This window comes from Notolepis coatsorum (assembly GCF_963971535.1).
Source record: "Notolepis coatsorum genome assembly, chromosome: 15".
NCBI lineage: Eukaryota > Metazoa > Chordata > Actinopteri > Aulopiformes > Paralepididae > Notolepis > Notolepis coatsorum.
The window spans coordinates 21,899,971-21,927,528 of NC_140179.1; the positions used below are offsets into that span (position 1 = coordinate 21,899,971).

The 27,558-nt window shown below is 47.0% G+C and overlaps 1 protein-coding gene across 1 annotated transcript in view; it reads left to right on the forward strand.

Moving 5' to 3' along the window:
• The window catches only part of LOC311241968 (sodium- and chloride-dependent GABA transporter 2-like), a 99,056-nt gene that overhangs the window by 61,273 nt on the left and 10,225 nt on the right, over positions 1–27,558 (forward strand). The window contains exons 11-15 of the mRNA XM_084330925.1: positions 5–44; positions 4,389–4,513; positions 17,570–17,682; positions 20,032–20,169; positions 20,515–20,617. Of these exons, the coding sequence (XP_084187051.1) occupies positions 5–44; positions 4,389–4,513; positions 17,570–17,682; positions 20,032–20,169; positions 20,515–20,617 (519 nt within the window). The remainder of the gene's footprint in view (positions 1–4; positions 45–4,388; positions 4,514–17,569; positions 17,683–20,031; positions 20,170–20,514; positions 20,618–27,558) is intronic.

Genomic DNA, 27,558 nt, shown 5'->3' on the forward strand with positions numbered 1-27,558 from the left:
ACAGCGCTGGGGAGCTACAACAAATACAACAACAACTGTTACAGGTCAGAGGATGAACACACACACACACACACACACACATTCTACTATACATGCACACACACACACACACACACACATTATACTGTACATGCACACACATTATACTGTACATGCACACACACACACACACACACACATTATACTGTACATGCACACACACATTATACTGTACATGCACACACACATGCACACATTATACTGTACATGCGCACACACACATTATACTGTACATGCGCACACATTCATTATACTGTACATGCACACACACACATTCATTATACTGTACATGCACACATACACATTATACTGTACATGCACACACATTCATTATACTGTACATGCGCACACACACATTATACTGTACATGCACACACATTCATTATACTGTACATGCACACACACACATTCATTATACTGTACATGCACACACACACACACATTCATTATACTGTGCATGCACACACACACACACACATTCATTATACTGTACATGCACACACACACACACACACACACACACACACACACACACACACACATTCATTATACTGTACATGCACACACACACACACACATTCATTATACTGTACATGCACACACACACACACATGCTGTGTTGTATAGGGACTGTATGGTACTGTGTTGTCTGTACCATGTACTCATTGCACCTCACCACCACAAGGTGGCACCACAAGCTAAGCTATTGTATATTGTATAATAATAATAATAATAATACATCTATTTTATATAGCGCTTTTCCAGGTGCTCAAAGACGCTTTACATGGGCAGGAGAGACAAACTATGGCAAAACAAAAAAACAGAACAAAAATAATACATGACAGAAATAAAATAACACAGACAGAATTAGAGGTCAAAAGCAAGATTGAAAAGGTGAGTTTTGAGGGCTGATTTAAAAGATGTCAGGGTGTTTGCATCACGGATATGGCTGGGGAGGGCATTCCAGAGGGAGGGGGCAGCAGCAGCGAAGGCCCTGTCGCCCCAGGTCCGGAGCCTGGTCGTGGGAGGTGTTAGGAGGTTGGCATCTGCAGACCTAAGGCGACGGGTGGGCGTGTGACGGTGGAGGAGGTCGGACAGGTAGGGAGGGGCAAGGTTGTTGAGGGCTTTGAATGTGATGAGTAGTATTTTAAAATGTATCCTGTATTTGATTGGAAGCCAGTGGAGGTCGTGGAGGACAGGGGTGATGTGATCAGAGCGACGGGTGGAGGTGAGCATGCGGGCAGCAGAGTTTTGGACATATTGGAGTTTATTGAGGATAGTGTTTGGTGAGCCGTAGAGGATGCTGTTGCAGTAATCTAGTCGTGATGATATGAATGCATGAACCAGTGTTTCAGCAGCGGAGAGTGATAGGGAGGGGCGGAGACGAGCAATGTTCCGGAGGTGGTAGAAGGCCGATTTGGTTATGTGGTTCACATGGCGGAGGAAAGAAAGGGTGGGGTCCAGGATGATGCCAAGGTTACGGACGTGAGTGGAGGGGGTGACAATGGTACCATCAATATTTAGGGTGAAATCCTGGGTGTGGCTGGTGAGGGATTTTGGACCGATAATGATGATTTCTGATTTATTGCAGTTTAGTTTAAGAAAGTTATTTTGCATCCATGTTTTGATGTCTGTGAGGCAGGTGCTGAGGGTGGAGAGAGTGGCTGGAGTGATAGTCTTGGTGGAGAGGTAGAGCTGAGTGTCGTCTGCATAACAGTGAAAACGCAGGCCATGTTGGCGGAGAATCAGACCAAGTGGAAGGATGTAGAGGATGAAGAGCAGGGGACCAAGTACTGAGCCTTGGGGGACACCATGAGTGATGGGGGCAGTGGGGGATTTGCAGTTGTTGATAGAGATGAATTGGTGCCTGTGTGAGAGGTATGATTGGAGCAAGGTGAGGGGGATTCCGGAGATGCCAACGGAGGACTGGAGACGAGTGATGAGGATGGGGTGACTGATGGTGTCAAAAGCAGCGCTGAGGTCTAGGAGAATGAGGATGGAGAGGGAACCAGAGTCGGCAGAGAGGAGTATGTCGTTGGTGACCTTTAGAAGAGCAGTTTCGGTGCTGTGTTTGGTGCGGAATCCGGATTGAAATGTATCATAAAGGTTATTGTTGTCGAGGTAGGATTTTAATTGGGAGGCAATGGCTCACTCAATTATTTTTGAGAGGAAGGGGAGGTTGGAAATGGGGCGGAAATTATCAAGGGTTTCAGGGTTGAGACCGGGTTTTTTTAGTAAGGGGGTGACGGAAGCAATTTTGAGGGCGGGGGGAAATAGGCCAGTGGTCAGAGAGGAGTTTACGATGGAGGTGATTAGGGGAGAAAGGGCAGGGAGACAAGCCTTGACTAGGATGGAGGGGATAGGGTCCAGGATGCAGGTAGAAGTTTTCATTGTAGAGAGAATGGAGGATAGGTCCGATGCAGTGATTTCAGTGAAGGATGTAAAAGGTGGGTTGGGCGGTGGAGAGGGGGTTGAATCCGGAGGGGAGATAGTGTTGGCGGAGGCAATTGTTAGTTGGGTGTGGATTTTGTCAATTTTTGTTTGGAGATGTGACAGATAGGAGACACATTTACTGACAGTGAAGGAACAGGAGATTGTGTCAGAGGGTTTAAGAAGTGTGTTGATGGTGGAAAACAGAGTCCTGGGGTTGTTGCTGCCAGACTGTATGATAGCGGAGTAGTGGGAGGAGCGTGCAGAGTTGAGGGCGTCTTTGTAGAGCTGTTGATGTTGTCTGTAGGCCTCTTTATGGACAGTGAGACCGGTTTTATTGGATAGCCGTTCGAGCTGGCGGCCCTTGGATTTAAGGTGGTGTAGGTGATCGGTGTACCAGGGGGCGGAGTTAGTGAAGGAGACAGACTTGGTTTTGATTGGGGCGAGCTGATTGAGACAGGAGGAGAGAGTGTTGTTGTAGATGTTGACCAGGTCTGTAGGGGAGCCATGCTGTAAGAGGGAGGCATCAGGGATGGTGTCAGTCAGTAGGGAGGAGAGAGAGGAGGGGTGGATGGATTTGAGATTACGGAATGTTATGGAACGCATCTGCTTGATTGGAGGAGTAGGGATGAGAATGTCCATGGTGATAGCCAGATGATCAGAGATGGTGAGGTCGGAGCAGGTGAGATTACTGATGGAGATGCCAGATGTGCAGACCAGATCCAGTGTGTGACCTCTCTTATGAGTGGGAAAATCAACATGCTGGGTGAGATTAAAAAAGTTTAAAATGTCCAGGAATTCTGTGGCGGTTTTGGAGTCCGAAGTATCAACATGAATGTTGAAATCACCGATTAAAAGGATGGATGGAGAGATAGCACAGAGTTGTGTCAGGAATTCAGACAGGTCAGAGGGGAAGGTTGGGTTTGGTTTGGGGGGCCGGTAAATGACTGCAGTGACTAGGGGTTTGGGACCAGACAGTTTAAAAGCAAGGTGTTCAAATGAGGAGGCAGCCGGGATGGTAATATTGCTTGTGTCAATGCTTCTTTTGTGGAATGTGGCTATTCCACCTCCACGCCTGTGGAGGCGTGGTTTGACCATGTAGGAGTAGCCGTCAGGGGTGGTCTGATTAAGAAAATAATAATCCAGGGGTTTTTGCCATGTTTCCGTTAAGCAAAGAAAGTCCAGGTTATTGTCAATAATGAATTCATTGAGTAGAGGGGCTTTATCTTTATTTAGTGATCGGGTGTTAAACAAAGCAAATTTGAGATGTGGTTGGATTTGGTCAGACTGGTGTGCTTTGGGAAGGGGGCGGAGGCAGACAGAACGCACATGTGGGTTGTTTTGATGACGTAATGTTGTTGAGGAAATGCGCTGGGGAGACCAGAGCGCGGGGATGTGATTGGAGTCAGACCGGGAGTAAACAAACTTTCTCCGGGAGGATCGGTGGATGTAGCGAGGGCGATGCAGGAGTCCAAGTGTTTTGATGACTGAGAGGCACGGAGGAGCGCTGACATTATTGAGTTGGAGTAGCTGTGAAACGGAGTATTTCAGAGACATGCCAGCTGGGAAGGATGTAATGTTGAATCCGTTGTCAGTCGGTCGCCAATGACTTGATGACCAGAGAAGACATGCCAGACAAGTATATTGTTGTAACTCAGTTACCTTCTCTACTGCATTGTATATATATATACTGCATATATGTATATTGAACACTTTTGTTTTGTTTACACTTGCTTACGTATTTGACTTTCTATTTTATACTTATATTATACTTATTTTATACCATCTTTATTTTATCTAGCACACTCGGGAGCAAAAAAGAAAGAAGCATTTCATACAATGTATTCTGTATTTCTGTATGACAACTAATAAAGAAACTTGAACAGAACCTCCTGACGGTGTGTGCTGCTGTGTTGTAGGGACTGTGTGGTACTGTGTTGTCTGAACAGCGCCACGAGCATCTTCGCCGGTTTCGCCGTGTTCTCCGTACTGGGATTCATGGCCCATGAGATGAACGTGGACATCAATGAGATTGCCTGCTCCGGTGAGCTCATCCTTCATTCCCATCCTCTTTCATATTTCTGGATTCATACCAGTCTATATACAGTATAACATATTAATGTAGAGGTTTAGCTTGTTTATTTATCAGCACGACATATTTTACATAATATTTGTATCATTTGACATTACCCTTGATTATTATTATTATTTTTTGGTCTATTTTTTCTCCCCCTATTTTCCGTATTTTTCTCCCATCCCCAATTTAGTCGTTATGCCAATTCCCTTCCTGGTCGTTGCGCGCATTTTTCCCCCCACTTGTCGGCCTGGGGAGGGTTGAAGACTATCACATGCTTCCTCCGATACATGTGGAATCAGCCAGCCACTTCTTTTCACCTGACAGCAAGGACTCTCACTGGGGGAGTGTAACGCGTGGGAGGATCACACTACTTCCCCCAGAACCCTTCCTTGCTGAGCAGGCGCCCCGACTGACCAGTAGGAGTCACTGTTTACAACGACCAGGATACATACCCCACCGGCTTCCCACCCGCTAACACTGCCAATTGTGTTAGTAGGGACGACTGACCAAGCTGGAGGTACCGCTGACAGCTGGATTTGATCCCAGAGTATCTGCGGTGGTAGGCGAGTGCTTAGTCCGCTGCGCTACCCAGCCGCACACCCTTGATTATTATTATAATCTCCCTGATACCCCTGACCATTACCCCTGACCATTATCCTGAGCATAGCATCATTTAACATGTTTTGCTTTGTTTAATTTAATAAATTTAAATTTTTTATGTAAACGTTATAGTGATAAACCTCTGCTATACCTTCTCTGTTTAAGATATCAGACTCCTTTGGGCTGCTGTATGATGGGTCAAAGGTAGATGTTAGATCACACTGGGTCAAAGGTAGATGCTAGATCACACTGGGTCAAAGCTTGATGCCCAGAAAGGTCCAGGGTAGGAGAATAAGGACGTGTCTCTGCGGATAAAGACACCATCACACACTTCTAGTGAGTCATAAGGATGTGTCTCTGTGGATAAAGAGATAAAGACACCATCACACACTTCTAGTGAGTCATAGGGATATGTCTCTGCAGATAAAGACACCATCACACACTTCTAGTGAGTCATCAGTCATAATGATGTGTTTCTGTGGATAAAGAGATAAAAACACCATCACACACTTCTAGTGCGTCATAAGGATGTGTCTCTGCGGATAAAGACACCATCACACACTTCTAGTGGCTCATACTGTATGGGATTATGTTTGTATGAGTCTATACACTGTTTTCTAGGATAATTCAACTCAGAATGCCCTTAAAGGTTGTTTATACACTTATCCCTGACCCTAACCCTATTCCCACTACCTACAAGTTATAAATACATGTATTAAGATGAAGATGTCTTTCCATGGTAGGGATCTAGTATCTTCACAAACTCACCTCTTTCGATAGCGCCTTTCTGGTCCAACGCCAGCATCTATTTTTCTAAGAGGCAACATCTTTCTTAGCGCAACCGGGAGATACATTTAAGATAGGTTTATCACCATAAAGATACATTTAAGGTAGGTTTATCACCATAACAATACATTTACGGTAGGTTTATCACCATAAAGACACATTTAAGGTAGGTTTATCACCATAAAGATACATTTAAGGTAGGTTTATCACCGTAAAGACACATTTAAGGTAGGTTATATACTCGTACTGGCAATCGTGTCCCGCTCTTCGCCATATTGAGATATACCTTTGAGATATTGTAGTAGGCGCTGAGGTGAGCCTTTCATAGCAGCTCCCACCCCCCTATACTTCTTATCCCGTTTTACTACTTTTACTTATTTCTTTTTGTGATTCTACTTACTTAATAGGTGTCTACGTGACTGTGCGTTGCTTTACACCAAGTTAAGGCAATTGTTAACAACTTCTGTGAAGTTAGCTGAGTTAGGCAAGTTCGGTCGAGCACAGCTGAACAATGGACAACAACAACAACACCGGCGGGCTGGTTTACCTGCGGGAGGACAACAACAACAACACCGGCGGGCTGGTTTACCCGCGGGAGGCTCTCCTCTGCTTTCGAGACAGAGTTGCAGCGCCACAGAGGAATCTACCAGCCGAAATAAGGATACGCAGACGGGGAAATCGAGCTGGCACGATCGTGAGGGACAGGAGAAAGGATAGCAGGAGATTCAAGCCTTACCTGCCCTCTGTCGTTATGGGGAACGTGCGATCGCTGGCCAACAAGACGGACGAGCTCTCAGCCCTGATGAACAACCAGCGTGAGTACAAGGAGGCAAGCCTACTGTGCTTCACAGAATCCTGGCTGAACGATAACATCCCGGACAGTGTAATCGAACAGGAGGGCTTCACGGTGGTGCGCGCCGACCGGGGTAAACAGCGGCAAGCGGAGAGGCGGAGGGCTTGTTGTCTTTGTTAACTCCAAATGGTGCCACCCGGGGCACATCACCATTAAGGAACGCATCTGTTCCCCGACATTGAACTATTGGCACTGAGTCTGCGGCCATACTATTTACCGCGAGAAATAACACACGTCCTGGCTCTGACTGTTTACATCCCACCAAGCGCGGCGGCGGCGCAGGCGAGTGACCTCATACACTCCACAGTCGCGGCGCTTCAGACAAAACACCCGGATGCATTTATTTTTATCAATGGGGACTTCAACCATGTCAGACTGAACAAGACCCTGACAAACTTCACCCAGTATGTCACCTGCAAAACCAGGGGAGACAAAACACTGGACCTCCTGTATGCTAACGTGAAGGAGGCTTTCAGTGCGACTTCCCTGCCCCCCCTCGGCCAGTCAGACCACAACCTTGTGAGGCTTGTATCTACATACACGCCTCTCATTAAGAGACAGCCACCGACCACCATGTCTGTCCCACAGTGGTCTGACGACGTCGAGGAGGAGCTACAGGAGTGTTTCAGGTCGACAGACTGGGACATGTTTGAGAGGGTCCATGGAGACGACATTGATGGACTATCCCACTGCATCACAGACTACATCAGGTTCTGTGAGGAGAGCATCGTACCCACAAAGAAGGTACGCTGCTTTTCAAACAATAAACCCTGGATTAGCAAGGACATTAAACACCTGCTAAACAGGAAAAAGAGGGCCTTCATGGCAGGGGACACTGAGCAGGCCAGGGCTGTCCAAAGGGAGCTCAAAAAAGAGCTAAGGGCAGCCAAGATCAGCTACAAGGACAGGCTGGAGGGCAGACTACAGGCCAACAACACCAGGGAGGTGTGGGCGGGGGTCAGGAAGATCACTGGGTTCAAACAGCAGGGCACAGCTGTTGAGGGCCCCCCAGAGCGTGCAAACGAGTTCAACTCGTTCTTCAACTGCTTTGACCAGAGTGGCCTCCCCACACCCCTCCCCCACCCATCGACACCAGCACCAGATCACACCTACAAAGCACACCCACCAGCACCGGCACCCTACCCCCAACAGCAGCAGACTGCCTACCACCCCCAACCCTGACGATCACTAACAGTCAGGTCAGTAGGCAGCTCTCCAGGATTAGTGTAAACAAGGCCAGAGGACCGGACAACACCAATCCCAGGGTGCTCAAAGTATGTGCGGAGCAGCTGGCAGCACCGCTCCAACATCTTTTCAACCTCTCCCTGAGGCTGGAGAGGGTGCCCCAGCTCTGGAAGACCTCCTGCATTGTCCCGGTGCCCAAGAAGGGACGACCCAGCACCCTCAACGACTACAGGCCAGTCGCTCTGACGTCACACGTCATGAAGACGTTTGAGAGACTGGTCCTGCAACACCTCAAGCCCCTGGTGCGTGACTCCCTCGACCCCCTGCAGTTTGCATACCAGGAGAAGCCTGGAGAAGCCGCGCAGCTCAGTGAGGATTATGTTCTTTGATTTCTCCAGCGCCTTCAACACCATCCAGCCGTCACTGCTAGCGGAGAAGCTCTCCGCGATGCAGCTGGAGCACGGCTTGGTGGCCTGGATCAAGGACTACCTCACTGAGAGGCCGCAGTACGTCAGACTAAAGGACAGTCAGTCTGACGTACTGGTGAGCAACACCGGCGCCCCCCAAGGAACTTTGCTGTCACCCTTCCTCTTCACCCTCTACACCTCAGACTTCTGCCGCAACTCAAGCGGGTGCCACCTGCAGAAGTTCTCAGACGACTCCTCCATCGTAAACTACATCACAGACGATGATGAGGAGGAGTACAGAGCTCTGGTGGAGAGCTTTGTGGGGTGGAGCGACAGCAACCACCTCCAACTCAACACCAGTAAGACCAAGGAGCTGGTGGTGGACTTCCGGAGGGGCAAGAAGAGGCCCCCCCGATTCCCATCACCATCCGAGGGGTGGATGTGGAGGTGGTGGACTCATATAAGTTCCTTGGGGTACACCTGAACAATAAACTGGACTGGTCGGATAACACAGAGGCCCTCTACAGGAAGGGACATAGCAGGCTGTTCTTCCTGAGGAGACTCAGGTTCTTCAATGTGTGCAACAGACTGCTGCAGTCATTTTACCAGTCTGTAGTGGCCAGCATCCTCTTCTATGCTGTGGCATGCTGGGGAGGCTACATCAAGGGACACCAACAAGCTCAACAAGCTGGTGAGGAAGGCTAGCTCCGTGGTGGGAGTCGAGCTACCTAGACTTGAGGTGATGGCAGAGAGGGGGATGATAAGGAAGCTGGCTGCCATCATGGAGAACCCCTACCACCCCCTCTACGACGAGCTAGTCAAGATGAGAAGCTCGGTCAGCCACAGACTCATTCCCCCCCGACACTCAACTAACCGCCTCGGACAGTCCTTCATACCAGCAGCCATCAGGCTCCACAACAGTGGGCAGCGACTAGCAGCCTCCAGGCTCCACAACAAGGGGCAGCGACTGCTACCAGACATTGACCTGGGACTTATAGGAACCCAAGGAGGACAACCTACACTACCTTAGGCATACTGCACCTTATGTGGATACTGTGATACTGTGATACTGTGAATAATGTATATTTCAGGGGATACTGTGATACTGTGAATAATGTATACTCAGTAGATAGTAAATTATAACACTACCTTATGCATACTGCACCTTATGTGACACTGTGAATAATGTGAATATTTTTTCTCAGCTAGTTAGATAGTAAATTATATTGACCAACTTGACCTAATTGTTTACACTGCCTGTGTTGTTTTTACTACCTGGGTAGTAATGGGTTCTGCGGTCCTGCAGCTGCATGCATCTCGATGCATCTCCGCGTCGGGCCTGTCCTGGAGTTTCCTCGTCTTTTGACAGCAGATTGAGGGACGTCACGCGATGTTTAGCTATCGGGCTAACTCGCGTCCAGGTAGGATCTGCGCCACTAGGCATAACAATGCTGGCGTTGGTGATGTTGCTCGAGTTGTCCCGGGAGACAACCGAGTTGTGTATTGGCGCAAGGGGCAGGATATCTGGGTAAAAGTTGTTGTTTTCCCGGTTATCCTGGAGCGCGCGGCTAACGCTATGCTATATGCTGGGTTACTGTTTCTGTTTTTGATTCCCCGCTGAGGGATGTCTTTCTAAAAGGTCTTCCCTCCTCTTAACCATTCATGCTGACGGTCAATCGGTGTCTACTGTATTGCGGGGGCTTGTTTACTTTTTTCATGGGTGAATGGGCTGAGGTCTAGGGCTGGTGTGCTTTTTGTGAATATTATGAATGGTATGCGGGACTGGTTTCTCTGGTCCACATCCCCTTAACGTTGTGTGTATGGGCTAGCCCATTCTACAGTGTATTGGTGGTGTTTCTAGTTCATTTATTCATTAACCCCTTCATGGGTGCACACCACAGTGGAGGTTGCTGGTTGCTACCACCACTGGAAGTTCCAAGTCAGTCAGAAGATCCTTAGGAACTTCTACTCATGTACAATAGAGAGCATCCTGACCGGCAACATCACCTCCTGGTTTGGGAATAGCACTGCACAAGACCGTAGCAGACTACAAAGAGTGACACGTTCAGCCGAACGCACAATTGGAGGGGGGCTTCCCACCCTCCAGAACATTTACAACAAGCGGTGCAAGGGGAAGGCTAAGAGAATTATTAAGGACTCGAGCCACCCGAACAACTGCCTCTTTGAACTGCTGCGGCGAGCACAGAAAGACTCAGAAGAAGCTTCTATCCCCAGGCCATCAGGCTGCTAAACGAACAATAAACACTATGCAACAACCATCAAATGCACACAGCACACACACCCACACGCACACACTCACTCAAACAAACAACACACTGCAGCACCCACTCTCCACACTTTAGATCACACAAACACACTTTACACTTTATATTTATTGATAAAGGATTTGCACTACAACTCGCACACCTACTGTGAATTGTACCTAAATTGCACCTCGTCCCATTTCTGCCTTGCACTATATAGTATTGTATATTAGTACACTGCACAGTATTGTATATTGTATGGTAACTACGTCTATTCTGCATCGAACATTGTACATATGTCTAAACTGAACACTGTGACCTCATATTTTTTACTTCTAATTTTACTATGTTATTTTATTTCATACTTATCTTGTCTTGCACAGTCTCTGGAGCGTAACAGTAAGAAGCATTTTGTATAAAAGTATTCTGTACTTCTGTATGACAACTATTAAAGAAACTTGAACTTGGTGCTCCGTGTTTATGAAGCAGGTGGCATCAGTCCTTTGCCTCTGGCATGTTGAAACAGTGCCCCGCCCGGCCGACGCCATGAGGTGAGTCGGCCCGGCGGGTGGCTGGTGGGCTGTTATGCCTATACCGCCATGGTATAGAATTAGCAGCGATTAGTAACTTTGTTCGCATTGCTGTTTTTTTCTGTAAAAAATTGTGTCTGGTGGCGCAAGGTTGTTGACGTTATTAGCTTTGACCTAGCCGCAAGCTATAACCGCAGGGAGGGCTAGGATGCTGTCAACGCTTGTTTACAGACATCTTGGTTGGTTTAGTCTCCCTTTGAGGGGGTGAGAAGTTAGAAAGAATGTTTCCCTCCTCAGGGCTCCCCTCTCCGCAGAGGATCTTTGGTGTTCCGCTGGAGCGCGGGTGGTATTTGACCTAGGCCCCACACCGCCTCACGCCGCGCAGCCAGAGGTGAGAGCACGGCCTCGCCAGCGGCTGTGGCAAGGCCCTCGACCAGCAGCCATGTTTCCCCCGCCTGAGGTACCCTGGGCTCAATGTCAACAGGTGTCCACAAGGCCGACAGCCTTGGCGGCCGAGGGATCGGCTACATTGGATGAGCACCCCCTAAAAAAATTTCGCCGTCCAGCTGTGTGCAGCCCTCTCTCCGGTCACTCCCTCCCCCAACACCAGCGGAAAAGGGACTCTGATTTGTTTCCTTTGGCTGCGGGCCGCGTGTCTTCAATGAAGCGCAGGCGGCCCCACGTTCGCTTCTCATGGGGACAGGGGCTGACACCCATTTGATGGCTGAGACTGGGTCTGTCCATGAGAATGTTGTGCTGTCAACCGGCTCCCACACCATAAGCTGTGTTGGTTGAGCCTGGTGTTACGTCTGTCAACTACAAGGGTTGTCAGCAGGGGGGCTTGAGACCTTTTGAGGCAAACAGTGCGGGCTTCCCCGACCTCACCTTTTCCAGGCCGGGTATCACGTTGGTGCCTCCCACTCCTGCAAGATTGGCAGTGGTCTCGCAGGCACACGTGATTTGGGTGGTAGTAATATCACTGCAGGGCTACGGTGTGTAGGAACCCATGGGGGCCTCACACCTTGCATGTCCAGCTGCAGAACAATTCCTCAGCATGTTCTGGAGGGGTGTTCAGTGGGGGAGCTTTTGTCACCTAGTATGATGTCAGCTTCCCCCGTATCAAACCGGCCCTTTCTGTCGGGGTCCCCCCTTGGGTGCGATTGCCTCGTGGGTAGTGTCAGGGTCCGATGTCCCGACTCCACGGAACGCTCTGCTCGCACGGTTAGCAGGTCCAGGGTTGGCTACGCACAGCGGGTGGGACCAGGCCGCCTATCTACAGTTCCTAGCGGACCTGCGCCAAATGGCGGCGGGTGCGTTTGGGAGTATCATCACATATGGCTACAGTAGTACCATGTGTCGAGGTGGATGGAGAGAACGCTGAGGCGGGGACTTGTATTTACACAACACCACCCGTTTTCAGGTTTGGTACAGACCCTATTGTCAGGGTCACCAGCAGTGACAGCTCTGGTCAACGAGATCCAATCTCTGTGGGCGAAGCAAGCCATCGTCATGGCGTTTCCTCCCGGTATTCTCTGGTGCCCGAGAAATCGGGAGGGGGGGGTGTCAGACCCATGCTGGACCTGTCCCATGGGAAGGTTCAGCATTTTGGACCGTCTCCTACCTGTTGAACACTGTCAGGTGGGGGCCTGGTTCTCCTCCATAGACCTGTAGGATGCGTATTCGCATCCCCGATCTTCCATCCTAGGGCTTACCTACGCTTCCTTTGCAGGGTTTAGCGTATGAGTACCAGAGGCTGCTGTTCAGATTTTCTCTGGCTCCCCGCATCTTCACCAAGTGCGTGGAGGCCGCACTGGGGCCTCTGCGTCGTCAGGGGTTATGAAGTGTATTCTGCCCTGACGACGTTCTGGTCCTTGGCGGTCAAGGTGGATCGTCAGGTCTCATACCAGGCAGGTGGTGGAATTCCTCACCAGCCTGGGGTTTGCTGTAGACTGGAAGTAGAGTACTCCTCTTCCCAGTCAACGGGTGGAGTATTATGGGCATCCCTCTCAGAGCATGTTGTCGACACGCTCGGGAGGTTCCGTCCTAGAACGGTTACGGCGCTGTCCGTGATGCGCCTGCTCGGTATGATGGCATCTGCTCATTCCGTGGTCCCTCTTAGCCTCCTCTTCACCTCATGAGGAGGATACGGAGGTGGTTTTTCCAGTATGGAAATAGACCCGGTGAGAGGCAAGTGGAAGCGGCTAAGGTTCCCGTGTCAGTACTGGGGGACCTCGCCCTCTGGGGAGCGCCTGGGGCCCTCACCAGGGGGGTCCCCATGGGCAGTAGGCTGTCACACGTCACGGTTTTCACCGATGCCTCCCTTACTGGGGACGCGTCGGGCCAACACAGTAGGGGGCAGCTGGCAAGACCATGCTGCCCGGTCTGCGCTACGCTTAATGTGTTGGTATTGAAGTCGGTCCTTCTGGTCCTCAAACGGTGTTTGATCAGGACGGACAATACGACATCAGCGTCGTATATCGACAGACAGGGAGGAGTACCCTCCCCCCGTCTGCACCAGGGGGCGGGCGGCTAGCTATGGGCGTTCTCCATCTGCGCAGCCTGAGGGCTCTCCACATCCACGGCAGGGTGAATGTGGGTACAGGTGTGATGTCGCGGGCGGTCCTCACCCTGTCGAGTGGGGATTACGTCCGGACATAGTCGGGCAGGTCTGGGACCGATGCCGTGGCCGCCTGGGATTCTTCCCCCCATACATCTGATAGGTCAGTTGTTGGAGCGGGTACGTTGGGAGCGCAGGACCTTGATCCTGATTGTGCCAGACCGGGGCGCAGCTGTGTGGTTCCCGGTCCTGATCCAGCTCTTGGTAGTCCCGCCATGGCCTGTGCCTTGGTCATCGCGGGCCCTCTCTCAAGCGCACGGGTCTCTGTGGCAGTCCCTGTGCTGGGCCAGCCGCTGATGGTTTGGCTGGTGAGAGGGTGAGTCTGGAGAGGATGGACCCTTCTGTGGTCGACACCATCCGGATCATGCATGCTCCCTCCACTATCGCGGGTTACGCGGGTAGGTGGCGTATTTTCCAAGAGTGGTGTAAGGTGGGGGGCTGGGACCCGGTGTCCTGCCCCCTGGACGCTGTCCTTACCTTCCTTCAGTCTATTTTTGATAGACTGTCGGCTTCGACGGTGAGGGTATATGCTGCGGCTATATCCTCTTGTCATGAGGGATTGAGGGCGTTACGTCAGCCACCCTCTTGTGAAGCGTTTCCTGCTTGGCGCTCGGCGCCTTAAGCCGGTGAAATGTTCTCTGTCTCCGAGTTGGGACCTTCAATTGGTCCTCGGCCGGTTGTCCGAGGCCCCGTTTGAGCCTCTTGAGCAAGCGTCTTTGGAACAGCTGTCTTCAAGACTGCATTCCTGCTGGCCATCACCTCCGCTGAGCGCGTGGGTGAGCTCTCTGCTCTCTCGGTGCGGCCTGAGTGCTTGTCTATTCGTGTCAATAGCGGTGCGACACTGAGGCCTAATCCAGTCTTTGTGCCAAAAAATATCCAGAGTTCTTTTCGCTCCAGGGATATTGTGGTTCAGGCGTTTCATCCGCCTCCTCACGCTGGTGAGTTAGAGGCGAGCCTTCACCTGTCGTGTCCAGTCCGGGCTTTGGGGGTTTACCTCAGCCGGACTCAGGACCTCAGGGCTACCGATCAGCTCTTTGTTTGTTACGATGGCTCTCGCGCTGGTAAGGCACTGTCGAAACAGCGCCTATCACATTGGTTGTGTGAGGGCATTGCCCTTTGCTACACGTTGGCTGGGCTGGCCCCCCCTGGGCCTCGGTGGAGGATGTCTGTGCTGCGGCCTCCTGGTCCTCCCTGGGTCCCTTCGTTAGGGTTTACCTCATGGACATGACCGAGGGTTCTGTCTCCCAGGCGGTTCTGAGGTCTGGGACCTCCCCTGCGTCCCGCCCTTCGTGGGTTAGCAGGGTTGTGTGGGTGTGTGCCACGAGGTGTTGTGTCACACGTGGTCCCGCCTGTGCTGTGCATTTTTAGGGGTTCTAGTTCCCTCTTTTTCGCACTTGGGTGGAGTTGACTGCCGCACCCTCTTCGCTAGGAAGGGGGGGTGACGGGACTCCCCTCCCCCCTGGTGGTAGGGCTTGCGGGTCCTCAGGGGGTACATTTGTCGGGCCTCGCGTCCGCTCTGCCCCATATCTCTATGGCGAATAGCGGGACGCGATTGCCAGTACGAGTATATAACGATAGGTTATGTATATAACCTAGTTATACGAGTACTGGCTGAGCGTCCCGCTCTAAGCGTGCCCTGAGGTCCCTTGAGGGTTTTTTTTCCTGATGGAAAACTTTTCCAGAGGAAGGGCGAGTGTGACCACGCCTGGTGACTTATAGTAGGTCACTGGGGCGGGGCCTGGTCAAGTGCAAGGGTGCTTTGTTTTCGTTCATGTAGTACAGTAGGTACTGGAGATGAGGTATATCTCAATATGGCGAAGAGCGGGACGCTCAGCCAGTACTCATATAACTAGGTTATATACATAACCTATCGTTTATCACCATACAGACATACATATAAATTTACATACATATAATGTACCATACAATTTACATACATATAAATTTTAAGGTAGGTTTATCACCATAAAGATACATTCATCACCATAACGATACATTTAAGGTAGGTTTATCACCACAACAATACATGTAAGGTAGGTTTAATCACCATAAAGATACATTTAAGGTAGGGTTATCACCCATACCAGTATGGTTAAGGTTAAGGACCACTATTGGGTCATGGGGGCCTTATTGTGTAATCCTTTCAAATAACATGGTGACTCCTGGTGAGGCTATATATATATATATATATATATATATATATATATATATATATATATATATATATATATATATATATATATATACAAAATCAATCATCTGATTATGAATAGTTGTTAATTAAATGGCTTATGGTTCAGTCTTGATGCCAACCAACTGCACCAACGACCAATGTCCACCAGATGGCATCTAGAGCACGGCTACAGTTGGAGCAGAGTTGGAGTGCTTCCAGCCAGACGTTGTGGACACGGACTGTACATGATGTCATAACAGTGGATGGTCCACATCCACTCGCATTCTAGTTACATTTGATGAGAGTCTGATTTGGGAACAGAGTGTTGATTAAGGCAGGGCGGGGATCCCACCAAATGCTGCATTTTCTGCAGGTAAACAACCAGACTTGTTTCTATTCTAAAATACATGTAGATTCAAAATTCAAGATTCAAGATTGTTTATTGTCATGTGCACAGTTAAACAGACAGTACAGACAGTTTGCCATACAATGCAAATCTTACTTTGCTAGTCCACCCTTCACACAAAATCACACAATACTTAACTAAAACACATTTAAATACAAGCAAGTGCTAAAAAATAAGGTAAAAATAGATAAATATAATATAATACAAGGCACAGTGAGTAACATTGCACGTTCCGATTCAGTGTTTACAATATAAATGGAGGTGACAGTGGGTCACAGCAGAAGTAAAAAAAAAAAAAGTGTCTTTAGTGATTCATAGTTCGGGGGGAAGGGTGACAGTCATGGTCACAGCAACAAATTTGTCCTCAAGCAATCATCATCATCATCATCATCATCAACCTTTATTTATTCTCGAAATTACAATTGAGGTCACCCACATTTTCAATGTAGTCGAGACTTTACAGACATTTCAATGCACACATTTCTACAATATAACAATAACAAAATATTAATAACTATCTATATAGTACTGAAATGAAATTATTATTATTAGAACGGATGGCATAAAGACGGAGCAAGTCACCATACAGCAGCCCAAAATAGTCTAATATATATCTTAAACAGAGGACAGTGTGTCCTTGTGGATTAAATTGCATTTGTAAAGGTGAGGCGAGGGTTCTGCATTTCTTTTATTTATTGATTTCTCTTCAAAAAGAAGAGCCATATGTGAGTATTTCCCTAATGGTGTATGTAGGTGGTAATATATATATATAGATATTAGGGGTGTAACGGTACACAAAAACCACGGTACGGTACGTACCTCAGGTTTTGAAGTCAAGGTTCGGTACGGGTTTTCGGTACAGTGGGGGAAAGTTTGGCTTTCCATGTTCCACTCAGGGGTGATGTAGTGTGTAGTAACTAATTGTACTTGTAGGGCTGTCAACTAATATTCCATATTGAAATTTATAATCGACTTGAAAAATAAAAAAAAATATTATATTAGATTGTGAAAAAAACAGCCCCCGGTGGGCGGTCGTTAGTGGTTAACATACCGCTGTATTCGTTCGGTACACTACACAGCCGTACGGTACGGTACACACTGAAACTGTTCGGTTCGGTACGGATACGTGTACCTTTACACCCCTAATAGATACAGTATACATATCAGGAGTACTGTGGTGGTCATCTGCCCTCTCCATGCAGGTCCTGGCCTGGCCTTCATAGCCTATCCTAAGGCTCTGTCGATGATGCCTGGCTCCTCCTTCTGGGCCGTGCTGTTCTTCCTCATGATCCTCTTCCTCGGCCTGGACAGTCAGGTACTGTTGGACTTCATGGAGTATATGTGTGCGTGTATGCATATGCGTAATATATATATATATATCCATATCTGTCTGAATATACCTGCATATAATCCTGGGCCCTCATTTATCAACAATTCTTAGAAAGTGTTCTATTTTCGTTCTTAAGCACAGAATTTAGAATGTGTGTATGTACAGAAAAATCTGGATTTATCACACGTGCGTAGACGTGTCCCACGCACACCTGCAAGTACTCTGTGTTGATAAATATCACTTGATCTACGCTCCACGCTCGTGCACGGTTTTACGTATTTGCATATAGAACCGCCTGGTAATTAACCATATATGGTAATGAAACACCCCCATGAAATGTGGAAAAGTGGACTAAACCGAGCGAACGCCTGGGAGAAATACGCGACAGGCTGACAGACGTGTACACACGGTGATGTCGGAAACAGTCGGATATGATATCTATTAACTTCCTAAAGACCATTGCTGCCTGGGCAGCGCAAACACTAATAAAGACCGTTAACCACTGTTTGCCATTGGTGTCATTAATAACCATGCTGGAATATGACTGCTTTTTCTTCGTTTCGTTTGATTAATACCCAGGGATTAAAGTTCTCCGTCAATTTCATTCCAAATCGCGATGGATTTTCCGTAAATGTTCTACCTGCATATGATTTGTAGAGGCATACAATCTATTTTGATGTCGGTATTAGGTAGCCTATATAAACAATAATACGAGAGCATATACAAGAACCTTTCTATTCACATAACTGCATTTGTGATGGAGCTTTGACAGCTACATGGGTGGTACAGTAACAGTCTATTGCTCGATCCATCTCCAATATCACGATGGACCGTGCCGGTGGCCAAAGACCCAAGGGTGGAGAGGACTTGAATGGGGATGGGGATGGTATTTGTGCGTTTTGTTCCACGCTCCAATTTCGGTCTTAAATTGCGGTACAAATGAAGGAGGTGTCTCGGGTATAGCGGACTCTAGTTAATATTTTTTATGTTCTCTCTGCAATTAGACTGCCCCTCATTCATTAATTCATTCCTATCTGCTATCTCTGAAAACAGTTCCCCGCGGAGCCCAGTCAGTGCACCCCATAGTATTCCGATAACCCTATATATAAACCATGCTGCATTCATTCGGAAAGAAAGACTTATTCCAAATGCTATATTTATAGGGTTTGACAATAATTACACTACTGTCGCTATTTTACAATGAACTATAATGAATTACGGTCATGCAACAGAACACGCCAGTGTTGAAACTAATGCACGGAAGCTTATTTCCGCGTTGCAATATTCATATTCTACCACCGGGCGCCAGGTACGCACGGTCGGAGCTGTGCGTAAATATACGCACAAAGTCAAGCACACGTTCAAATTGATAAGTCCCACACTTTGCTTAAAAATGATCGTACGCACGGGTTACGCACATATCTGTGCGTACGCACCATTGATAAATGAGGGCCCTGTATCCTATATACCTACTTATACACCTGCATATAACCCATATAACTCTGCATGATAGTATGTACAATAATGCTGTATATAGGCCTACCGTATATATATATTTATTCTTAGCACATATATATATATATATATATATATATATATATACATTTGTATGTACATACCTGCATACAATCCTTTTTACGCATCTGTAGATACTGTATCTATATCTGTACAAACTCTTACCTACTCTTACTAGTTACACTGCTGCCCAGTATGACTTACTACCATAGTGTCTTTATACCTGTATCACTGTACATATTAATACTACAACTCTGTACATACATCTGATTACCACTATTACTCAGTAGTAATAATTTATATATTTCATACCCAGTTTAATTACCTGTACATTGTATATTACTGCTTCACTTTACTTTACATTTGCACTCTGGTTGGTTGGAGGCCAAGCCTTCTTTTTGTACCACACTGTACTAGTGTGGTATGATAACAACAATACATTTTAATCTCATTTAATCCAATTGAATAATGTATGTGTTCATTTCGAAAAGAGCATTCATCTATGGATTGGTATCAATACTTAACCCTTTCACTGCCACACTACAGATGGTTAACCCTTTACTATCACACTACCGACGGTTAACAACCTGCTGTTGTGTGGCAGTGAAAGGGTTAACCTTCTGTTTATTGTCGCAGTGAAAGGGTTACCCGTTTGGTAGTGCAGCAGTGAAAGAGTTAATCTAATTTAATCCAATCGAATAATGTACGTGTTCATTTAGAAGAGCATTCATCTATGGATTGGTGAGTATCAATATGCTCAACATGCCGTGCTTCATACAAACACGCTAACGACGCGTGCTCCTCTGCTCCCCTGCTCAGTTTGTGTGCGTGGAGAGCTTGACCACCGCCATCACGGACATGTTCCCCCGCCACCTGAGGAGGCCGGGCCGGAGAGAGCTGCTCGTCCTGGGCGTCGCCGTGGTCTGCTTCCTCCTCGGGCTGCCACTCGTCAGCCAGGTAGATGGAGGGGTGGAGGGGTGGAGTTATTTTATTAGGGAACATGAGCAAGTTCAAGTTTCTTAATTAGTGGTCATAGTAAAAAATACAGAATACTTTTCCATGAAATGCTTTTTTCTGTATGAGCTCCTGGGAGTATAAAAGTATAAAATAGGAAGTCAAAAGTACGTAAACAAAAAGTGTTCAGTCAATATACATATATACAATATACAATACAGAGTAAAAAAAAGAGTAACAGTGAGTTACAGTACAGCTTAGTAGAAAAGGGTACACAGGGAAAAAAACATAGTTCCTTATTGCATTTTTTTCTTTCTCTGTCCATCCATCCATCCATCCACCCACCAGGGAGGAATTATCCTCTTCCAGCTGATGGATTACTACGGTGCCAGTGGAACCAACCTGCTGTTCATTGCGTGTTTTGAGACCATTGTCGTCGCCTGGATCTATGGTCAGTTGTGTCCTCAGGGGTGTAAAAAGTACCCAGAAATTATATGGGTACCGTCTCAAAATCGTACTCAAGTAAGAGTCAGAGTATCTGGCTAAAAACACACTTGAGTAAAAGTCATAAAGTTTCTACTTTTAAATGTACTTAAGTACTAAAAAGTAAAAGTCAAAACTTTTTTTCTGACTGTCTATTCTTCTGATATAGCAGGTGTTTAATCAAAGATCTCCGCTTTCTAGTCGTGCACAAGGACCAATCAGCACAAGGACTGTATCCGGCGCAGCCATGAGCAGTCGCGTTTCTGAGAGCTCTTGCCATAGAACCAAAACAACAAGGTTTTGTGCACATTTTCTCCTCCTGCTAATATGGATTATAATATAATATATAATGCAGGACCTCTTTTAGGGGGGTCCATACTTCAATTCATCAATGAATCAACATCAATCAGAAGTGGAGAGAAGTGAAAACGGAATAAACGAGACCCACAGTGACTTCTACCTTCTCTTTTTTTTATCTACTTTTTTCTCCCATTTTCTATTTTTCTCCCATCCCCAATTTCGTATCGTCCAATTCTACCCTCCCCTGTCTCGAACGTTGTTAGGCCATGCCTCCCACAAGCCGGCTGCAATGTGGACTAAGCCTTACATCACGTGTCCCCTCCGGTACTCGAGGAAGCAGCAGTTGCATCTTTTCACCTGCACAGCGCGATCTCTCAGTGTCGGGGGTCTGCGTTTGGAGGGCACGCCGCCCCCATTGCTTCCTGATTCTGCTGCGCAGGCGCACCAACCGACCTGTAGGAGTCGCTGTCCACAACGTCCGATCCCCACCCATCAGCTTCCCACCCCCTAACACTGCCAATTGTATTAGTATGAACGACCAGCCAAGCTGATAGCAATGCGGAGAGCTGGGCTCGAACCCAGCATCTCCTGCATTGGTGGTGAGCGCCTTGCCTAGCCGCCCTTGACTTCTACCTTCTCAATGGCTCGGAAAAGAAAGACCCAGCCATTGGAACTGCGTCTATACACGCATTATTAACAGCAAGCCCGGTACATAAAAACGTACCCCCGTCATCAAACATCAACCTGCTAGCTAGCAGCCTGCTAGCTAACAATGAATGAATGAATGAAAACTTTATTTAACAGATTGCAGAATGGGTACAATACAGTACGGCTCAATACACACAATTGTTAAGGGGATGCAGACCTGAAAAAGACGTTTGTCTTGTTTCCATCAGGGTCCCCCAGTGAAATCAGTGAAATCAACCATGAACCATGGACTCTGGAACGAGTCCTTTGTTGTACCAGCACGGCGCGGGATCCGACCCCCCCTCCCCCCTTCCCACCCATGACAACAAAGCCCCCCCACCACACACAGAGGAACAGATCACAAATGAAATAACCAACTCTAATGGACTGAACATTTTCCATCTCAACATAAACAGCCTAAAAAACTAATTGGATGAAATCAAACAATTATTCATAAATGGTAAGGCAAACATACTGTGCTTCTCAGAAACTAAGCTTGACGATTCTATAAAAGATCCAGAGATAGAGATTGAGAACTACTCAATAATCAGGGATGATAGGAACAAACATGGAGGTGGTGTCTGTATGTACATACACAAAGACACCAAATTTATCAACAGAACTGACCTGAATCATGAATCAATTGAAACTGTATGGGTGGAAATCCTATTCGAAAGGGCGAAATCCCTACTAGTTGGCTCAATCTACAGACCGCCAGATCATAGTGGCTTTTATGATACATTTGACGGGTGTTTAGCTGGAGTTGAGGATGTAGACAAAATTCTTATTGGAGACTGGAACACGGATATGCAACGAAAAGATGCACCCGTCTTCAAGTCATTCAGTAGGTTTTGTGATCTGCACGGCCTCAGCCAGCTAATCACCCAACCCACACGTGTATGTGAATCAACTCAGACTACCATTGACCTCATTCTGACCTCCGACAAGTCCAAGATCTCCAATAAAGGGGTTATAGCATGCGGGTTAAGTGATCATTATATGATATTCTGTACCCGCAAAAAGCTAAAACAAAAGGCTGGCTGTCACAAAACAGTCACATCTAGAGACCTCAAAACCTACTCTAGCGAGGCCTTTAACCTTGAACTGGAGAGTCTGGACTGGTCAGATGAGCTCAATGGTACACTGGTTGAAGAAACATGGCTTGGTTTCAAAACCAAATTTTCAACAATACTAAACAGCATGGCCCCCCTAAGAACCACCAGGGTAAAAAATCGCGCTGAGCCGTGGATGCACTCCGAAAGACTGGCCGCTATGAAAACCAGAGACAAAAAATGCTCTGAGTTTCGTAAAAGTCAGTCAAAGCTTACCAAAAGCACGAGCAGTGAACTCCAAGCCCATGTGACTGAACTCAAACTGGAAAGAAACAGACTAAGAAACGACGTAAACTCCATGATCAAAACTGCAAAAAAGAATTTCATCAATGACAAAACCGAGGAAAACAAAAACAAACCACGTGAACTTTGGAAATTACTCAATAATCAACTAGGCTGCAGTAAAAAACTTAAACCCGGTTCTCAAACATAAACATAAAGACGGACAACATGCTCATCACAGACAAATCAAATCAAATCAAATCAAATTTATTTATAGGGCCCGACAACACACGTTAATGTCCCCATGGGCCGTACAGATCTTCTTTAAACAAGTCAAGAAGAAAACATAACAATAAGTCAAGAACAGAACAAGAACACCATAAGGTCCAAACATTTTTAGATGAATGCAAATAAATGAAAGAATGCAAGCACTCCCAGACATACCCCACGCGAAGGTAAGGAAAAACTCACTAAAACCTAACAATAGGGAAAAAAGCTCCACAGGCAGTGTGGAGGAGAGAAACCTTAGAAGGGCCATTCAAGGGGGGATCTCCCTTCTTAGATGTTGGTGATAGTAGTGTTGCAGACGGACAGTTGGTAAGCATGCACTCATGTGTGTAGTGGAACACAGATGAGTGCATGCAATAGCAACTGTACATTTTGAAAAATTAAAGATAGAGCTAATAGCGATAGCAACTGAACATTTTGAAAGATTAAAGATAGAGCTGATAGCGAATCTATTTGAGGCACAGGGGCGGCGCAAAGAGGGTCACGTCCTCCCCGTCTTAGTCAAGGGACATTTAACACTCCGGTCGTTGCACAGGGACAGCCGGAGACAGGGAGATAGGGGGCGGCGCAGAGAGGGTCGCGAACTCCCCGACATCATCGCGGGACATCCGGCACGCCGGTCACCACTACGAGACCTCCGGAGACAGGGGGGCACGCAGAGGGGGTCGCAACCTCCCGGCCTTCGTCACGGGACGTCCAACACTCCGGTCAACACTCCAGGACAGCAAGTCATAGGGAGACAGGGAGACGGGACAGGCGTTAGACAGCTCATGAGATTGTAGTAGGCGGACATAGCAATAGATACAAGTGGTAGGCATATATGTGAATGGAGTAGATATGTGAAGTTAGGGCTGGGCGATATGACGATATTATATAAATATCGGGTACAGTTCATTAACGATACACTTTTTTAACGTATCGTGGATATCGTGATGTTTTGCCCAAGAGGATTGTGTCGCATCAATCTGGTCCACCCCGTTCAAACTTTTGAACAACGCCGCTCCCACACACACACTACTGCATCAAAGTTAGTACGTATGATTAACAAAGGCATTCGTTTTGTGGCATCAACATTATATAGTTACACGTTATATAGTTACACATCAGCGTATTTACCCAAACATAGCAACGTCCAATGACGACATAGATAGCAAGCGTTACTGTTCATATCTCAGTCCGTGCCGAGTTGTGCGTGCCCATTCTGCGGTCTGTTAATAAAGTTTTCAATCAGACAGATGTATGGAAAGGCTTTTATTATAACATTTGTTGCAGTAAAATCATTATGCCTCGTTGTCATGCTGCGGTGCGCTAGTAATCACTCGTCGGCTGCGGTGAGCTGTTGTTGTTGTCGTTGAGCTGAGCTCTCGTTAAAATCAAGGAGGGCATTCAGGAAGTAAAAAAAGAATAGCGCTGCTTGCCGATTGGTGCTAAGAACAGCAGGGCGGGTACAAGCGGTGTGACGTAATTGGCAGACTCGACTGTCAATCAAAATTATTCTGTTGCCGGCTGAATGATTGAACGAATGAACGTTATTAACGATTGCAGAATGGGTACAATACAGTACAGCTCAATACAACAACAGTGGACTGACTGGAGGATGAAGACCAGAAAAAGACTTTCGGCTTTTTTACATAAGGGTCCTCCATTTTCAATTCATCAAAACATTTAGAGACATACAAATATACAGTAGTTTCATAAAAATGCTAAAATCCTATTGATTGATTGATTTAAAACTTTATTAACATATTGCAGAATGGGTACAGTACAGCTCAATACATACAATTGTTAAGGGGATGCAGACCAGCGAAAGACTTTCGTCTTGTTTACATCAGGGTCCCCCATTTTCGATTAATCATATTTCATATCTAAATTATATAATATCTCATTGCTAAATATATGCAATATATAATCTAATAATCCAATAATCTAAATCTAATATATAATATAAAAATGCTAAATGCATGGGTATTTTATTTTGTCTTTAATGTTAGCTTGCAAACTCAAATACTGTCTTGGTAAGCCTCATAATGAATTGTTTGGGGAAAAAAAGAAAAACATCGTGATGCGTATCGTGTATCGCCGAAAGGTCAGAAAATATCGTGATATCATATTTAGGCCATATCGCCCAGCCCTATGTGAAGTAGGCGTATTATGTGAATAGAATAGAAGTACTTAACCCAGCAATGAAACCGCGTTGACTGTTAATCTGTTAACAGTCTGTTAATACTGTTGATCAGTTGACAGGACCACGGACAGACGGCGGTGAATAACTGATCCAAGGCCTCGGAGGTGCATGTAGAGCAGTCACTACAATCTTGGCCAAGACCCCGAGGCATCCATCACCTTAGTCAGCGCCAGGAGACGGGCACTCAGAGAGAAGGGGGAGGGGGGGGGGGGGGGGGGGGGAGAGGGGGGGGGGGAAGAGTTAGAGAGTTCCCATGTTTGTGGTGCTGCAAAGGAGCAGACATGTAGAACCCTGTAGTGCCATGTAGTACCATGTAGTGCCATGTAGTACCCTATAGTACCCTGTAGTGCCATGTAGTACCCTGTAGTACCCTGTAGTACCCTGTAGTGTCATGTAGTGCCCTGTGGTACCCTGTAGTGCCATGTAGTGCCACGTAGAGCCATGTAGTACCCTGTAGTGCCATGTAGTACCATGTAGTACCATGTACCCTAACTAAACTACCCTGTAGTAAACTACCCAGTGGTACCATGTAGTACCCTGTACCATAACTAAACTACACAGATTAATCTAAAGGTCAGTCCCCGACCAGGTGAGATCAGGGTAGGTTGAAGGAGAGAGAGAAAAGATGAGTCTTAAGCAGGGATTTAAAAGCTTCGACAGAGCAGGCGCCCCTGATGACGGCAGGTAATTTGTTCCACAGGTAGGGAGCGCGGTAGACAAAGGCTCTGTGGCCGGCGGATTTCTTTTTAACCCTAGGGGTCGATAGAAGCCCCGCATTTTGTGAGCGCAGAGCACGAGCGGGCGAGTATCGGGAGATGAGATCGGATAGATAGAGCGGTGCAAGCCCATTTAAAATTTTGTAGGTGAGGAGTAGCACTTTAAAGTCAGAACGGGCTTGGATAGGAAGCCAGTGTAGGGCGGACAAAACTGGTGTGATGTGATCAAATTTTCTAGTTCTAGTTAGTATCCGTGCAGCCGCATTTTGCACGAGTTGAAGATTTTTGATGCTTGAATTAGGTAGGCCTGAAAAAAGTGCATTACAGTAGTCCAGACGTGATGAGACAAAAGCATGAATCAAGCTGGATGTAGCCAATTACTTAAACATTTTCTTCACAAACATAGCCACAACACTGGTAAACAAACTACCCTCCCACTCAGGGCATTATGGGGTAGAACACATAGTAGCTTACTACAAAAACCTAGGGGTCCGCAAAGATGACTTCAAGCTGGAAATGGTAACAACAGATGAGGTACTCAAAAAACTGAGCGCCCTCCAACCTAACAAGGCCACTGGCCATGACAACATCCCCTCCAAATTCCTTAGAGACTCAGCAGCCCGCATCACCCCAGTCATCACACACATAATAAACCTCTCCATAAAACAGGGACACCTCCCCAAGGACTTCAAAATTGCGAGGGTGACCCCTCTGGACAAAAAGGGCAGCAGTGAGCTGTGGTGTTCCACAAGGAAGCATACTAGGACCGCTACTGTTCCTAATTTATGCAAATTACATGTCGTCAGCTTGTGACTGCAACTTGTTCCTGTTTGCGGACGACTCATCCCTGCTGGTCTCTGACAAGAACAAGTTACAGGTTGAAAAAACCCTCAGCTCTGAACTAGGCAGAATCTGCATATGGCTCGCTGATAACAAACTATCATTACACATGGGCAAAACAGAGTCCATTCTCTTCGGTTCAAATAACAAACTCAGCAAGGCCGACGGCTTCTCAGTTACAGTGGGTGACAATATTGTCACAAGGAAAGATGAAATTACCTACCTGGGTTCCATCCTAGAGGCTAATCTTTCCTGTGACAAAATGGCATCCAATGTAATAAAAAAAGTCAACCAACAAACTCGATTCTTGTACCGGATCTCCTCTCTGGTAAACAAGAATACCCTGAAGACTCTGGCAGGAGCACTCATTCAAGGGTACTACGACTATGTTTGCACCTCATGGTACCAAAGCACCTCAAAGGCGCTAAAAACAAAATTACAAACATCTCAAAACAAACAAGCTTGATATTACTCCTAGAACCCACCTAACCCCTGCCCACTTTGACAACGTAGGATGGCTTAGAGTAGACAACAGAGTACAGCAACTTGCAATGGGCCT